General features: G+C 41.6%; 1 protein-coding gene across 1 annotated transcript in view; it reads left to right on the top strand.

Moving 5' to 3' along the window:
• GNS (glucosamine (N-acetyl)-6-sulfatase) overlaps positions 1-17,961 on the top strand; it is a 46,981-nt gene that overhangs the window by 13,132 nt on the left and 15,888 nt on the right. The window contains exons 4-9 of the mRNA XM_054442087.2: positions 1,881-1,946; positions 2,684-2,782; positions 4,283-4,450; positions 6,682-6,764; positions 7,867-7,985; positions 10,270-10,373. Coding sequence (XP_054298062.1) covers positions 1,881-1,946; positions 2,684-2,782; positions 4,283-4,450; positions 6,682-6,764; positions 7,867-7,985; positions 10,270-10,373 — 639 coding nt within the window. The remainder of the gene's footprint in view (positions 1-1,880; positions 1,947-2,683; positions 2,783-4,282; positions 4,451-6,681; positions 6,765-7,866; positions 7,986-10,269; positions 10,374-17,961) is intronic.

Below are 17,961 nucleotides of genomic sequence, written 5' to 3'. Positions count from 1 at the left end.
TTCTGTGAATCTGCCCATTAAACAAGAACAAGTACCCATATCATGTAAATATGTTCATATAAGTACACATGTACATATTTACGTGATTTGGGTAAGAACTTGTGTATTTATATGATACGGGCACTTTTTCTTCCTTTCAATAGTCCCAGGAGCATGTATTTAAAAATTGTCCTAAGAGTGCTGCTGTCTGATGCGTCTTCCCTTTTTCCTCAGGAATTCTGTTTGTCATGTGGCTGTCTTGGTATCTTTGTTTCCATTCCCTGTTATCAGTATCTAACTGAAGACATTTTTCATCTTAGAATCTTTCCTCAGATTTCTTAGAATCTTTTCTGAATTATAACAACTTAATGCTTAACTCATTTTCTAATGTGAAACATGGCAACAAAATGTGCAGAGATTAGTTACCCAGAGTCAGGGTCGTGCAGGTCATTAAAGTGTATGGTCAGCAGCTGGTACACCAGCCTTGTAGACCTGGATGGAGGGATACCTCGTGGTGACCTGTCAAGGCTGGATTCCATGTGCCCACATTCACACATTGGCCTTAGCTTTTACCCAAAGTCCAAGCTTAAAGGAAATAGTATGTTTGAGAATGTTTGGGGTTAGCTCTTACAGTTAAACTGGGGGTTCAAGACAGAGAAAATGTACTTATACTCTTTATCTGTAGTTGCTGGATATCTTAATATCTGATCTGGATTTTCTGTTAATTCTCCCCTCCCCCCAATAATTGGGGGAATCTGCAACCTTGTGAGTTTACAGGAAGATGAGTCAGTTTGAAAAGGATCATGAGAAATAGGAACTGTGGATACTGGATCATTTGGTTGGGGCTATGGCTCATAAAGAGAGCTTACACTACTTTGCATATTGAAGGTCATCTGATGTGTATATAAAATTAAGAGAGACCATTAAAGTGTAAAGATTTTGTTTTCAGGGATTAAATTCTGCCTTAAGTGGATGGCATTAAACCTTGTAAGGATAAAGTGGGATAATTCTGTGGTTTCTTTATTTTATTCATCTTATCAGATTAATCGAGCTCTAAAAGTGGGTTTCATCTGCAGGGCAACTGAAATACAGATTATCCCTTATCTAAAATGCTTGGGACCAGAAGTATTTTGCGTTTCAGATTTTTTGGATTTTGAAATACTTGCATGATACTTACTGGTTGAACAGTCCAAATCTGAAAATCTGAAGTGCTCCAGTGAACATTTCCTTTGAGTGTCATGTTGGCACTCAAAAAGTTTTGGATTTTCAGATTTGGGATGTTCAACGTATAATAAGTCAATAGCTTATAGTCTGATTATTTGAACTGCTTAGGGTCAGTTGGACTATTCAGTCTATGATATCAGCAGCTCAGCATTCACCCCATGAATAGGCCGTGTGGGGTAGGCTGTGTGGACTTTTTCTGTAGTGGGTCAGATAGTAAATGTTTCAGGCCTTGCAGGCCATATGTCTCTGTTGCTACTATTCAGGTCTGCCACTGTAGCGTGAAAGCAGCCACAGACACTGCACTATGTAAATGAATGTGGCTGTGTTCCAATAAAACTCTTCATCGCTATTAAAATTTGAATTTTATGTAATTGTCACATTTCACAAAATATTCTTATTTTGATTAACTTTTATATTTTAAAATTGTTAAATTCTTAGCTTGCTGTTCATACAGAAGTCATCAGGCAAGATTTGGCTCACTGGCTGTAGTTTGCCAACTCCTGCTTTAGAAGTTCCTAGGATTATTAGAGTTTATTTTTGACTAGTGTCTATTTGGGGAAATTAGGTACCTACTATGTTTCAGGCACTGGTCTAAAAATATTGTAAAATTTCCTGTTTCTTTCTGGTCTGGTCTTATCTAAGGACTTGTAATTGTCCCTACTTGTTTTGCTTTTCAGTACGGAGCCCCAGATGCAGGTGGACTAGAACACGTTCCTCTGGGTTGGAGTTACTGGTATGCCTTGGTGAGTGATTATTGAAGTCCGTGACAATTTTATGCAGCCCTACAGATGCAGAATATGTTTAATTTAGTTCTGATATTGACATAACTTTATTTGCTTTTACAATTAGTCATTTTAAAAACCTTAAAATTTATTGACTTGTGGCCAGGTGTAGTGGCTCGTGCCTAGAATCCCAACACTTTGGGAGGCAGAGACAGGAGGATCTCTTGAGTTCAGGAGTTCGAGACCAGCCTGGGCAAAATGGCAAGACCCCATTTCAACAAAATATTTTAAAATTAGTTGAGTGTGGTGGCGTGTGCCTGTAGTCCCAGCTGCTCGGGAGGCTGAGGTAAGAAGATCACTTGAGCCCAGGAATTTGAGGCTGCAGTGAGCTGTGATTGTGCCACTGCATTCCAGTCTGGGCAACAGAGAGAGACTCTGTCTCTTAAAAAAAAAAAAAAAAAGTCTGTTGACTTGTGAGTCACTCCTTTCTGGGATGTTTTTCCTGCATTGTACAAGGTTTAGCAAAGTAGTTTGCTTTTCTACCTGATCTACTTCTGGCTTTTAAACTAGAATGCATAATTGAAACTATGCTTGTCTTTAATAAAACCCTAGTCAAAAAATCCAATTCAGTATTGACTTGAGTAATTATCTTTTTAATGTCTTATCACTGCTCAGAGTATAGTTTAGCCCAGCATGGATTCAGACTTCCACTTTGTGCACTGACCTCATAACAAATTTGACTTTCCTCTTTTTAATAGGAAAAGAATTCTAAGTATTATAATTACACCCTGTCTATCAATGGGAAGGCACGGAAGCATGGTGAAAACTATAGTGTGGACTACCTGACAGATGTTTTGGTGAGTTGCAGAAGCTCTGTAGCTCTGTCCTTACAGGGTTGGCTCACATTTGATTGAAGACTCTGCCTAGAAAACCTATAATCTTATTTGTTTGTGTTGGGTAATATAAATGCACAGTAACTTGGTCTAACTGCCCAAGAGTATTTCCAGCTGATTACAAACTCCTCAGGGTGTTTTCTTTGTGTATAAGCCAGGCTCAGATCTAATGCTCTTGAAATTCCAGCAACAAATCCCTTTTCCAAAGGTTAATCTCTTTGACTACAGAGATTACTTTGTAGAGGTTTTACTTTGTAAGGGTACCTACTCTTGACCCCAGTTTTACTCACAAGCTACAAGATGGCAGCTTCACAGGCCCCATTATGAGGATGGAGGGATAGGGATACTGGATTTATTTGGGCATTGGGTATTTACATATAAAAATTACTGAAAGCAGGTGAAATTGGGACTTCCCTATTCTGAGGCGTTTCTAACGACAGTCTTAAATAGTATTATATATTCACTCAATAGTTCAGCACCTAGTGTAGCCAGTGTTCAGCAGTAAATGAAGCAAAGTCCCTGATTCTGTGGAAGGTAATTTTATTAACACACACAAACACACACAGTCTTATGTGTTGCATCATTAGCTGGTGATCAGTTGGAGAAATAAGTTAGGGTATGAGGTTACTTAGATAACATTTAAGCAGAAACCTGAAGTAGGTGAGAATGAGCTGTGCAGATCAGGGGGAAGAGTGCTACAGAGTCAGGGAACAGTAAGTGGGAGGGCCCTGAGGCAGGAGTGTACCTGGCATATTTGAGAAACCACAAGGAAGCTGATAGGACTGGAGTGAAAGGTGGATGGAGGGATTATAGGAGATAGATACAGTCAGTATCTTTTGAGTTAGTGTTGGGAATAAATGAAATTACTTCAGAACAATGAAAAACAACATGTATGTAGCATGCTTTCATTTTCTTCAAGTATCTCCTGATAAGCAAAGGCAAAACTAAGTCCATGTATTAAAGCCCTAGTGGAATGTATTTGAATCTAATATTATTCACTTAGTTACTTCAGTGCATAATTTATGACATCTACTTTCTACATATTTTCATAAGGTTAAGGTAACTTAATCTACGTTTCCCACTGTTTTAAGTTGACTCTCTTTTTACATTCTTTAAGGCATCACATGTAGATACCATAATCTCCATTAGTGTAAGTTAATACTAAAATATTCAAGTTAACTGTTTCCTTCTTTGTGGGAGACATGATTTCTAGGTCATAAAAAGTCATCAGGATCTTAATTGCCTTCTTATGTTGGTATGCTTCTCAGTTTTTAAAGTATTGCCTAAAAAACAAATATATTTGTTCCAACAATATGCTTGCAAATGGCTATGACATAAGATCATGTGCTAAGATTGCTTAAAAGCTAGTAAGACCCTGTACTGTCTGCTCACCAGAAGACATTTATCTATTAAGTACTCATCTGTTGGGTAAGGTAGGAGATGACAAATCTTTTTATGTGTCAGGCTAATGTCTCCTTGGACTTTCTGGACTACAAGTCCAACTTTGAGCCCTTCTTCATGATGATCGCCACTCCAGCGCCTCATTCGCCTTGGACAGCTGCACCTCAGTACCAGAAGGCTTTCCAGAATGTCTTTGCACCAAGAAACAAGAACTTCAACATCCATGGAACGGTAGCTTCCCCCACCACTTGTATTCAGCCATACTCAGTATAATTAACTATATGATATTCTTGTCAGGAAGCCTTTGAGCCATGTAGTGGGTTTTTCTTCACAATATTTTAGAGGTAATTGCATCTGTCCCTAGTACAACCGATAGTATAAACTTGCATTGCAAGTACAGATAAAGTTCCTGCTACACATCCAGTGAGCAGCTGGAGAGTTGGAATGGTAAAGAATGCCATCTTTCCCAATTTACAGGAATATCACTCAGGCTCTCCTGGTAACCTCTGTGCTGACTCTCCTCCCTCCTGGCATAGCCGGGACTGCACCAGCCTCCTGGTGGCCCTCACTAGCCTTTGAGGCATGGGAAGAAGGGGTGGCACAGAGCAGTATGGTTGGAAAGGGAAGTTGAATGGAAAAATGAACGAGGTGACATGATTAAGAGCCACAACAACCCATATATTTGCCTCATGTGCCAATTACTTATACTTCCCTTGGCTTGGTGTGTAGACAGTTCCCTGGTTCAAAGACAGAAGGCCTGCATTACCTCAGGTTTGTTATCCAGAAATTGTAATTGCTTGTAAGGTTATAGAAAGAATGAGTCATAAAGTCAAACTCAGAACTACCACTTTCTAGCTCAGTACAGACTATGAGCACAATGCTTAACTTCATTTTTTCATGTGAAGCTCTTGATCCCTCATGGAACTACTGTATGAATTCAAGTACATAGAAACAATTACCATATTGCCTGGCACATTATAGGCATGTGCTTGTTAAATACAATTTCAAAGCTGAGTGAGCTGGGTTTTAAATTAGAGGACTGGCCGGGCGCAGTGGCTCATGCCTGTAATCCCAGCACTTTGGGAGTCCAAGGCAGGCGAATCACGAGGTCAGGAGATTGAGACCATCCTGGCTAACACGGTGAAACCCCGTCTCTACTAAAAGTACAAAAAATTAGCCGGGCCTGGTGGTGGACACCTGTACTCCCAGCTACTCGGGAGGCTGAGGCAGGAGAATGGCGTGAACCTGGGAGGCAGAGCTTGCCATGAGCCGAGATCGCACCACTGCACTCCAGCCTGGGAAACAGTGCAAGACTCCATCTCAATAAAATAAAATAAAATAAAAGTAAAGTAAAGTAAAATAGGACCATTCTCAATCTGTGTTCCAAAAGAAGTTAATAAAAAGTTCCCATGGTTAAGTAAGTTTGGAAAGTTTGAGTTAAATAAGTCACTCTGCTATAGGACTTCTCAGAGTTATTCATGATCGAATGTGAATTTCTAGCAGGAGAATATGCTATACAGCGTTTCTCAAACTTAATAACACTTTAAGGAGCATAGTTTGAGATCTGGTGGTTTAGGGTTTTACGAATAGGGAAGAGAGAATAGTATATAGGGATGTCTTTGTTTAAATGGGAGGGCCCTCCAGATTTAGACTTGAAGTTTTAGGAAATTGCTGTAATAAGATTTTTCCTTGGGATCTAGGGTGACCGGTATCTTGGCTAGGCAAACCTTAGAGGAAGGTAGACCAGGTACAGTGGCTTATGCTTGTAATCCCAGCACTTTGGGAGGCTAAGGCAAGAGGATCGCTTGAGGCCAGGAGTTCAACACCAGCCTGGCGAACATGACGAAACCCCATCTCTACTGAAAATACAAAAATTAGACAGGCACGTTGGTGCATGCCTGTAATCCCAGCTACTCAGGTGGCTGAGGCATGAAAATTGCATGAACCCGGGAGGCACAGGTTGCAGTGAGCCGAGATCGTGCCACTGTACTCCAGCTTGGGCTTGGGCTGGAGTGTAGCAGTGCGATCTTGGCTCAATGCAGCCTCCGCCTCTGTCTCAAAAAAAGCAACTTGGAGGAAGGTAAAGTTATTTGCCCATTTTGTAATTGTAGTAGACCAAAGGCATAAGATGAGATTTGTAAATGTAATCTCATTTTAGCTAGTAGTTTCCCAATGACATCCTCTAAAATCTCTTAATGCTGCCAACAGAGAAGCCAAGACCTTTTATGGTTTGGGAGGTGCTGGGAAGCTGAAGAATGAGAGATTGAGTTAATCTACAGAAATTTCTATTTTAGGAACACAGGAAGGGAGAGAAGGTCTGAAATTGCTTAAACAAGTTCCAGTTAGTTCCTTCTTGCTGAAGTATGAGTGAAACGATTCTATTTATTATCTACTCTAGTAATCCAGTAGTTTGTTTGACTGTGATGACTTGGTGTTAACATCTTTTTTCTTCTAAATTTTAGAACAAGCACTGGTTAATTAGGCAAGCCAAGACTCCAATGACTAATTCTTCAATACAGTTTTTAGATAATGCATTTAGGAAAAGGTAAGAGCTGCTGCTACATAACAATCTGAGTGGTTTTAAGGACCGTACAAATCAGCTCATGAAGAGGAGACCACACCACATTGTTGTCTCTGAAACAAAAACAAAAACAGAGGGAAGCAAGTCAGTGGGAGAGAGGCTTCGATGGGGCACCCAAGCAGAGAGATTCCTTTACACTCAAGTGAATGAGGTGGCATTTGGACCCCAGTACTAATTAGACTGCCTATTTTAGGACTTGGCAAAAGTCTTGCAAACTTGAACCATGTGGTAGAATTTTTTTCTCCTGCTTTAAAGAAAAGGTGACTTGGTTGGCATATGTGACAAATGACCCAAAAGTTTAGACAAGATCAAAATATCTGCCTTTGCCATTTGGAATTTTCAAGAAATTCTCTTAAGTCAATTTTTAAAAATCCATTACTTTCTCTTAGGAAGTGTTTAGTGTAGACCAGGGATAAGCAAACTTTTTCTGTAAAGGGGCAGATAGTAAATATCAATAGGCTTGCAGGTCACACATTCTGTCGTAACTACTCAGCTCTGCTGCTGTAGCACAAAAGCAGCCCTGGGTAACATGTAAATGAATGAGCATGGTTGTGGTCCAATAAAACTTTATAAAAACAGACAGTGGGCAAGCTTTGGCCCATGAGTCATAGTTTGCCAGCTCCTACTTCAAACATCTTAAGCTTTTTTGTAGCACAGTCTTATCTGAATTAATCTGTAATACACAGTACTGAGAATGGACAACTCTTCCTTCCGATTGTGTCTACTCTCATCACTATTGCCAATAAAAAGTAAAACTAACTGATTATTTAAAAATGAGTTTATTTCTTAGGAAACAATTAACTTTGGAATGAATTAATTATGTTCTGGAATTTTCTAATCTATTTTTTACAATGGTAAGGTCTAGGGAATGGAGAGTGGGGATTTGAGTTTTGGGGGAGAGTGTTTTGGATTTTTTTTTTTTTTTTTAAACAAGGGTTGTTTTGGATTTTTTTTTTTTTTAAACGGGGGTGTCTTTGTTTTTGGTTTGTTTTTTTTTTTTTGGCAAGATAGTGATACCTCAGCCATTGCCCCTGAAGTCCCATTTCTACCTTCTGTTCATGTCCAGGTGGCAAACTCTCCTCTCAGTTGATGACCTTGTGGAGAAACTGGTCAAGAGACTGGAGTTCACCGGGGAGCTCAACAATACTTACATCTTCTATACCTCAGACAATGGCTATCACACAGGTCAGAGGCAGGATTAGGTACTGCTGTGATCTTTCAGAATATGTCTTTCCTTTTTCACCCAATGAGCCCTGGGAGAGAGTTCTAGTCTTTTTATAACTGTGGACATGCCAGAGGGAGGATCTTGCCCTCAGGACCCCTCCAGTTGGAGCACCACATCATTCCCACATGGAGAAACCAGGTTTCATTATTTGCTGTTTGACATGCAAGATGACATGGTGTTCTAGGAGTGGGAGCAGAGCATGAGCTTGATGGGTTGGAGGCAGGCCATATGGAAGGCATTTGGGATAGGAAGACCAAAAGGAGGTTGTCTTGGGAAAACTTTCTTGCCATTCATGGAATTTGTTTTTTGGGTGTTTTTGTTTTTTTCAAAAGCTGCAGGATGAGTCAGCTCTGTGTCCTTGACTTTCATGCTTTCTACTTGGACCTTCTGTTGTTAAAAGCAAACGTTTTCTTCTTTCCACATATATAAATGTCCACTTGAACGGGATTCACTTGAGACTTGCTTGCATAGGAGGAGATTGCTTAGGCATTTAATGCATTATTGTGATTTTTTTTGGGGGGGTGGTGGGGGGACAGAATCTCACTCTGTCACCCAGGCTGGAGTACAGTAGCATGATCTCGGCTCACAGCAACCTCTGCCTCCCAGATTCAAGCGATTCTCCTGCCTCAACCTCTTGAGTAGCTGGGACTACAGGCACACGCCACCACGCCTGGCCAGTTTTTGTATTTTTAGTAGAGATGGGTTTTTGCCATGTTGGCCAGACTGGTCTTGAACTCCTGACCTCAGGTGATCTGCCTACCTCAGCCTCCCTAAGTGCTAGGAGTACAGACGTGAGCCACACGCCTGGCCTGTGAGTATTTTTAAACACTCAAAGTAGAGAATAGTAAAATAGCCTCCATTATCCAGCTTAGATTTTCAGCTGCATGAGGCCAGTCTTTTGAATTCTTCCTACTCTCCCTGTGTTTTTCTTTTGTTACTAGAAGGTTTTGAAGCACCTCCCATACACATGACTCCAGGATTCAACACCGGATTATGCATCTGACTCTGGTTATTATGTATCAAGATGCAGACCACCAGCCACAGTGGCTCACACCTATAATCCCAGCACTTTGGGAGGCCAAGGCAGGTGGATCACCTGAGGCCAGGAGTTCCAGATCGCCTGGCCAACATGGCAAAACTCTTTCTCTACTAAAAATACAAAAATTAGCCAGGTGTGGTGGCACATGCCTATAGTCTCAGCTACTCGGGAGGCTGAGGCAGGAGAATTTCTTGAACCCAGGAGGCGGAGGTTGCAATGAGCCGAGATCGTGCCACTGCACTCCAGTGTGGGTGACAGAGCGAGACTCCATCTCAAAAAAAAAAAAAAAAGATGCAGGCAAAGTCCACATACTACCTTTAGTTCCTGTATCTCCTAACTTGGCATGTAAATTCATTTGCCATGAATTTACAGGGAGAAGTGGGTCTTTGTCCATCAGAATTGTCTCACATTCTGAATTTGGCTAACTGCTGTCTTATAGTGCCTTAACTTGTTCATCTCTAGTTAGCATTTCCTATAGATTGGTAGTTAGATTAGGGACTTGATAGAAATTTGCATTTTCAGGTGACAGCGCATCCTCGTCTGCTGCTGTGTACTTCCTGTTGCATCATGTCATGAGGCCCGTGGCATCTGGCTGCACTGTTTTTGGGGTGCTGGTGTTGATTGATGAGTCAGGTGGTTTCAGCCTTAGCTCTTCCTATGAGCTTTTCTGTTGTTCCATTGATGATTGCTGCCTAAATTTATTATTCCCTCAGAAACTGCAAAATGTTGATTTTGTGATCCTGTCCTTTCTTTTGTATTTATTAGCTGAAATTCCTCAGAGAAGAACTTCCCCTTATCAATTATTTGGTTATTTTGAGATGCAGTTTATTCAGGAAACACAGGATAGGTGTTTTTGTTCATTTGACAGTTTTTGGAGTAAACTTCATTCAGTTGTGATGAGGCTGAGTAGCATGCATAATTTTTTATGTATTTGTGTTTCAATACTTTCCTGTCATTATTTTTGCTCATTTTGTTCTATCATAAGCCAGAGAGTCCCTTCTAGTCATTTGTTTAGAGAAGATGAATTCGTTGTTTTCCTGCCTTGTAGTAACAAGAGACCCAGGCAAATTTCAGCTTTCTATTAAAACACCAGAATCAATAGAACAAAGTTGTTTTAGTTATGGCTGTGGATTAAATGAGTGAAACATAACATGAGTAAGGCTCCTGTTTTGGCTCCATCTTTACGTTGTGTGTTTTGTTTTCAGGACAGTTTTCCTTGCCAATAGACAAGAGACAGCTGTATGAGTTTGATATCAAAGTGCCACTGTTGGTTCGAGGGCCTGGGATCAAACCAAATCAGACAAGCAAGGTAGGTGCCTGACAAGCTGGTGCTGTGGACAGGTAGGCACTTGCCTGAGAAAATAAGGTGTTTCCTCCCGAGATAAGATTGGTTAGGTTCCTCTTCCCACTATGGCTGAGCAGCAGAAGAGTTTTTAAGTGGAAACAATGATTCCTTTTTTTTTTTTCCTTGACTTCCCACTGCTCTCTATATCTGTATTTTCACCCCACATATACATGTCTCATTAGGATGCATAGCTTTTCTTTGTCTTTGGAGACTAGATCTTTACTTTGTTCTGGAGCAGTGACTCTCAACAGAGGGTGTGCATCAAAATTGCCCTCCAAAACTGAAGAAGAAGAATGGTATGTGCTTGGGCAATATCCAGAAAGAGTGTGATTGACTCACTTGGTCTGGAATAGGGACCCAGCATCTGCCTTTTTACCTTTTGAAGTTTGCAGGTGATTCTGAGAGGTAGCCTGGTTTACGGCCCACTGCCTTGTAGAGCAGAGCCCCTCAGGCTTTTCTGTGTGTGAATCCCCTGGGATCTGGTTAAAATGCAGATTCTGCTTCTCCATTTCTGACCAGCTCCCTGCTGCTGGCCTGACCTCACTTTGAGTATAAGGCTATCAAAAACATGTCTTCTAGGAATTAGTCTTTCCCTGTGCTGGGCTCTTCCTTATGAATGCTTTGTTGCTTTCCTGGTTCTCTCTCCTAGAACTGCCATAATATGCCGCATTGTTCTGTTGTCATTCCCATTCGGTTTCAGTGTCTTTCTAAACGTGGTACCTAACGCTGAGGCACTTTGTTCCTAGCGGTCATGAGGACCTTCATCCAAAGTACTGTCCTCCAACACTCAGGAGAAAACAATTGACCGGCTCCACCAGCTATGTCTTCTCTCCTTCCTGATATCACAATTTCAGTTTCAGTCCCAGTTCTGTGAGACCAAAGAAGATGAACAAATACACACTTTAAACTGAAATTGCAAAGTGGGTTTTTAAATGGGCCAGACTTTCTGGGTATATTGGGTACTTTAGTTTCATTTTGGAGCTTGATGTTTACTTGTTTAAATGTCTATTTTTCGCTTATTTCCTTTTACAACACTCTTGATGGAATTCTGTTAAAATTCTCTTGGAAGGGTAAAATGGCCTTCATAATTACGTTTTGTGTTTTTCTCTGAAGACCCACGTTCCTAAAGCTAGTCACTTTTCCCTACAAATTTCAGTGCCTTCTAAACAGGCTTCCTTTTTCAAAGGAGATAAGCAAGTTTAGAAGACCATTAAATCTTAAAAGTGTTTTCTTGAGGTTGGTGTTTGGAACTGATTGAGGAGACCATGTCAGCAGCCATGTTCTGTTTTTAGGAGCAGGGCTACCTCAGCCCACATGGGAAGGAGGCTGAATGAGATCATAGTGAAATGTGTCGGCTGCCTGTGGAAAAAACTGTTCCTTTTTTTCTTTAAGTTAACATTGCCATCGAAATGTTAAAAATCAGAAACTTCACCTTCTCTAAGCAATTTAAATGAAATCTGGTTCCTGAGAAGCCATTTCAATAATATAGCTAATATTTATTGAGTGTTTAGTATGGGACAGGTGCTATTCTAAGTGTATTACCTGATTTAACTCACTCAATCCTCACAGTTGATGAGATAGAGGTACAGTTATCCCTATTTTGCAGATGAGGAAAACTGAAGCAGAGAAGTTGTTTGCTGAAGATCACATAGCCAAAAAGTAGCAGAGCCCTGCATTTGAACTGGGGCAATCTGGCTCCAAAGTCTGTACACTTAACCATTATATTATAGCTCAGTCAACAAGTATTTATTATCTTCTTTGCCAGCACGGTACACCAAGGAGCCTTGCATACGGCAAGGAGCAATCAAACAAGATGAGTTTTGTTTTGTTTTTTCGTTTTTGTTTTTGTTTCTGTTTTTTGATATGGAGTCTTGCTCTGTCACCCAGGCGGGAATGCAGTGGCGCGATCTCAGCTCACTGCAAGCTCCGCTTCCTGGTTTCACGCTATTGTCCTGCCTCAGCCTCCCTAGTAGCTAGGACTACAGGCACCTGCCACCATGCCTGGCTAATTTTTTGTTTCTGTTTTTGTTTTTGTTTTTGTTTTAGTAGAGATGAGGTTTCACCGTGTTAGCCAGGATGGTCTCGATCTCCTGACCTCGTGATCTGCCCGCCTCGGCCTCCCAAAGTGCTGGGATTACAGGCGTGAGCCACCATGCCTGGTCACAAGATCAGTTCTTAAATCCTTGTGTCAGGGAGCACCAGATATTTAAGCTACAGTGGTCAGTGAAAGCCTGTTAGGCATTTCGCATTTGAGCAGACATGGATGTTGAGAAGGATTTAGCCATGCAGAGATCTGTGGGAAGAGTGTCCTGAGCAGGATGGTAAATGTGAAGGCCCAGATGTAGGGATAAGCTAGGCTTGTTCAAGAGACAGAAGGTAGCAGTTGTACTGAACTCCTTATACTTCCTAAGTGGACCTTCTCTGTCACCTCCTGGCCTTTGTACAAGTGACTACTCCTTCCTTCTGGAATGCCCATCTTGCACCCCCTTCAGCTGGCCAAGTTAATTGTCCTTTAGGGCTTTGGTTTACGGCTCACTCTGGGAAGTCGCTTCATACTCCTGCTCCCACATAGGGTAGATGCCCTTCCTATATGTTCCCAGCTGGCCTCACGCTTGTCACACCCTATTAAGTTTGTCTTTTTTAGTCTAGGATGTCCTAGAAAAGAGGAACTATCTAAACTTAAAATATCCAGCCCCTAACATACACTAGGGAACATCCACATTGGTTGAATGGATTTTGCCAAGGTGGCAAAGTAAGTGGCAGATCAGGGACTGAAAATTAAGTCTGTGCATTCTCAGAATTTACATTGCTGCATTGACAGGTGTAATTTGAGAAGCATGAAATGCCCCAGCTTTCCCCTGGCACAAAGAATGTCAGAGACGATGGGTGATGCATCATGTGTTGGCAGCACAGTTGTCTCAGTGCCAGCTATTCTGTGTGAGTGGCACAGGCTTGTGAGTTGGGCATAATGAGCTGAGCTGTCAGCAGCCTTGACAGCCAGATCAGTGCACATTTAACTGACTGGTGGACTTAGCTGTGTGGGAGAAATGGGACAAGGTCATATGTGTAGATGTCAGAGACTGGCTATTGATGTTTTCTCCTCTGACTAGTTTAGCTTTAGATTTGGTGGTAGAAGTTCTGCAAAAGGAATTCTGAAAAGGAAAAGGTTAGTAGGAAAATTAGAATGACACAGCACCGTCCCAGGGAAATAGAACTGAACTGGGAGTCAGGAAGATGACCTATTGGCTTTGGACAAAATCAGCCTTGGTTCCCCTAGTTTTGTGAAAGTAAGAGGATGTTAAGCCCCCATTATCAGGTAGAACCAGGTGATGCCCCAGCTTCTTCCTTATCAGGAAAGCTGGAACTGAGGGGCAAGCCCAGCTGAAGCAACCAAGATATGGGATTCTGCACTTTCTCATGCAGTTACAGTGCTTTTCACTAAATGGATTTGGGGTGCTTTATGGTATGTTTGGAGCCTTCTCTTTGATAACTCTACAGAAATTCAACATCAGGGTTTGGATGTCTGGAAACCTGATGTGTTCTGAGAGCCCATTGCCATCTTGTTCTTTTCAGTAATTATGCAACAGTGTCATTCTTTCAGAGCAAGAATAAGCAGGTTCAATGCATGATACCCTTTGATTTAAGCCCCAGGAATTTTTTTTTTTTTTTTTTTTTTTTTTTTTTTTTTTTTTTTTTTTTTGAGACAGGGTCTTGCTCTGTAACTTAGGCTGGAGTGTGGTGGCACAATCTTGGCTCACTGCATCCTCCACCTCCCATGCTCAGGTGATTCTCCTACCTCAGCCTCCTGAGTAGCACTGGGACTATAGGCGTACACCACCATGCCCAGCTAATTTTTGTTTTTTGTTTTTTGTTTTTTGTTTTTTTTGTAGAGATGGGGTTTCATTATGTTGCCCAGGCTGGTCTGGAACACCTGGGCTCAAGCAATCAGCCCTCCTCCCCTCATTACAGGTATGAGCCACCACAGCGAGTCTACCCCAGGGTTTTCTAAGGACTTTCATTTGATTAGGATATTTATATACTTAAATCCTAAGAACATTCTCAACCTGAGAAAGTGTGATTTATCAAATTTATTTTTTTGGCTGGGCACGGTGGCTCACGCCTGTAATCCTAGCACTTTGGGAGGCCAAGGCAGGTGTGGATCACCTGAGGTCAAGAATTCAAAACCAGCCTGGCCAACATGGTGAAACCTCGTCTCTACTAAAAATATAAAAATTAGGCCAGGCACGGTGGCTCACGCCTGTAATGCCAGCACTTTGGGAGGCCGAGGCAGGCGGATCACGAGGTCAGGAGATCGAGACCATCCTGGCTAACACGGTGAAACCCCGTCTCTACTAAAAAATACAAAAAATTAGCCAGGTGTGGTTGTGAGTGCCTGTAGTCCCAGTTACTTGGGAGGCTGAGGCAGGAGAATGGCGTGAACCCAGGAGGCGGAGCTTGCAGTGAGCCAAAATCGCACCACTGCACTCCAGCCTGGGAGACAAAGCGAGACTCCGTCTCAAAAAAAAAAAAAAAAAGAGGCCGGGCACGGTGGCTCATGCCTGTAATCCCAGCACTTTGGGAGGCCGAGTCAGGAGGATCACGAGGTCAGGAGATTGAGACCATCCTGGCTAACACGGTGAAACCCCATCTCTACTGAAAATACAAAAAAAGTAGCTGGGCGTGGTGGCAGGTGCCTGTAGTCCCAGCTAATCGGGAGGCTGAGGCAGGAGAATGGCATGAACCCGGGAGGCAGAGCTTGCAGTGAGCTGAGATCGTGCCACTGTACTCCAGCCTGGGTGACAGAGTGAGACTCTGTCTCAAAAAAAAAAAATAAAAATACAAAAATTAGCCAGGTGTGGTAGCAGGTGCCTGTAATCCCAACTACTTGGGAGGCTAAAGCAAGAGTATTGCTTGAACCCAGGAGGTGGAGATTGCAGTGAGCTGAGATCGCACCATTGCACTCCAGCCTGGGCAACAGAGCAAAAAATCTGTCTCAAAAAATAGATATATTTTTGGTCTTATCAAAGCTTTTTCTGTTCCAATCCGTAAATGAATTTTTTGTTTGTTTGAGATAGGCGCTCTCTCACCCAGGTTGGAATGTGGTGGCTCAAACATGGCTCACTGCAGCCTTGGCCTCCTGAGCTCAAGTGATCCTCCTGCCTTGGCCTCCCAAAGTGCTGGGATTACCAGTGAGAGCCACTGTGCCCAGCCCTTAAATGAATTTTTAAGTTTATACTAGACAAAAGCAATACTCTGAAACTAGTGTTTCTCAAAGTCATCACATTGATGGGTGAATCCATCCAAATTCTTGGTTATATAAAAACCAGAGGTAGGCATAATTCTTTTTAACTCTTCATTCATACTTGGTATTTGCTAGAAGTCTCCCATCTCCTGATGTAATATGCTAATTTTGAGACTGTCTACTTATTCAAATAAAATTCTAGAAGAGGAGACAATTTATCCATTATATTTAGGGGAGTGTGATCATTATAGATTTCTAGGGAGAAAGAGTCCTGGAATGACTTGTGCTTACAGTACTTGTGCTGAATCTTAGTGACTTTGAATTTATACTGGAATTTACCTGTTTCTCTCCAGAGAGCAAAATGCCATTAGAAAGAGCCTTGGCTGGGTGCAGTGGCTCACGCCTGTAATCCCAGAACTTTGGGAGGCCAGGGCAGTTGGATCACTTGAATTCAGAAGTTTGAGACCAGCCCAGGCAACATGGCATCGCTACTAAAAATAAAAAATACAAAATTTAGCTGGGCATCATGGTGTGTACCTGTAGTCCCAGTTGCTCTGGATGCTGAGGCAGGAGGATCAGTTGAGGTCTGGGAGGTCAAGGCCACAGTGAGCTGTGATAGTGCCACTGCACTCCAGCTTGGGTGACAAAATGAGACCCTGTCTCAAAAAACAACAAAACAAAAAAGAGCTTCCCCCCACCTCACCAGAAAAGGAACAAGCCTCCCATTATACAGGTGGAGGCTCTTGCAATTTTTGGTGAGATGACAGTCACCATTTTATATCTCTGGGTTTTTTGATGTTTCCTCTTTTCTTTTAAAACTGCCTTGGACATCATAGTAGTATCTGAGGAACTGGCTTCACCTCATTCATGTTACAGGTATCACTGAAGATCTGTTAGTCACACTTCAGGGTCTGTAGATGGCTTGTTGTCTTGATCTCATTCTGGAGATGGTGTCTCTCTCTGACCCTGCTTTCCTGCTGTGACCTCTTCCATATTGACACTCATACTTGATGACTGTTTTCCAAGCTGCTCAGTTTGCCTGGGGGTCTTGGAACCAGGAAAGTTATCTGTAACAGTGGGTCTTGTATCATCCCTGGAGACATCGTTTTTTGTGTGTGAGGTTTTTCCCCCACTGAGTAACATATGGATTGCCTTTCTCCTGAAGTGTCTGCCTCTGGGCGGTAATACCTGACAGCTGCAGAGTTAGACTAATTGATTCAGGGCCAGGATATTTATCATTCTGCCCTCTAAGAGCTGTCCTGGCCATCAGGAATCCTGGCCCCTGATAATATTCTGAAGTTTTGTGGTTTTTTTGCCTTTCATATCTGTACTTTTGGTTTTGTTTTTAAATTAAAAGTGGCAGGGCTGGGGTGTTTTGTTTTATCTCCCTGTTTGGCCTCTCCTAAGATGATTTAAGTGTTCTCAACAGTTTTGAAGACTGTTATTTCCTGTCAGTAAGTGACGGCTTTTCCAGTTATAAGCTGATAACTTTGATCCAGTGACTTGTGTTTCATTTCTTCACCTATAAACACTGTGTCCAAAGACTGTGATGAGGAATAAATGAGAATAAATGTCAAATGCCTGGCACAGTAAACTTTAGTTCCCAGTTTTTCTCACTTCCTCTTTGTTTCGCCCAATGGATTGTTTCAGTGCTTGAAGATTTTTCTAGCCTGTGACCAAGTGACTTCTATGCTTACATTCTGTCTAGGCCTGCATTGTCCACTTGCAGCTGTCGAGCACTTGAAATGTGGATAGTCCAAATGGAGATGTATTATTATTGTGAAATACCAGATTTCAAAGACTTGATTCACAAAAAGTTAAATCTCATTGATTTTTTAAAAAATATTGTTTACATGTTGAAATATTAATATTCAGATATTTTTATGGGAGGTTAAAATATATACAATTTTACCTGTTTTTATTAATGTGGTTATTGGACAGTTTTTAATTACATATGGGGTCCCCTTTATATTTCTATTAGGCTACTCTGGATTAGGCCCTGTAGAGGTGTTGTCTTACAGAAGGAAAATAGTCTAATAACCAGGGAAATAAGTCAAAGTATAAATACAGGACAATGCCTTTAGTTTCTAGAATGTTTAAAAACATCTAAGTTTTTTGCTCTTAAAAAAACTTTTATTGCTACCTTTTTGGAATAAATTTTCTGCAGCCTTCACAGTCTGTTGCAAACATATTTTGGCAGTGTTGTCCCTTTGAGAAGCTATAAAAAGAGCTAATAATTCTCATTGATGGCAAGCATTCCATTATTGAGGCCTTCCAAAATGTCTGGAGTTCATTTGAAGTCAAATTTAG

Source organism: Pongo pygmaeus, chromosome 10, assembly GCF_028885625.2.
Source record: "Pongo pygmaeus isolate AG05252 chromosome 10, NHGRI_mPonPyg2-v2.0_pri, whole genome shotgun sequence".
Classification (NCBI taxonomy): domain Eukaryota; kingdom Metazoa; phylum Chordata; class Mammalia; order Primates; family Hominidae; genus Pongo; species Pongo pygmaeus.
The sequence above is the reverse complement of the archived record's forward strand: the minus strand, read 5'-3'. Positions and strand labels throughout refer to the sequence as shown.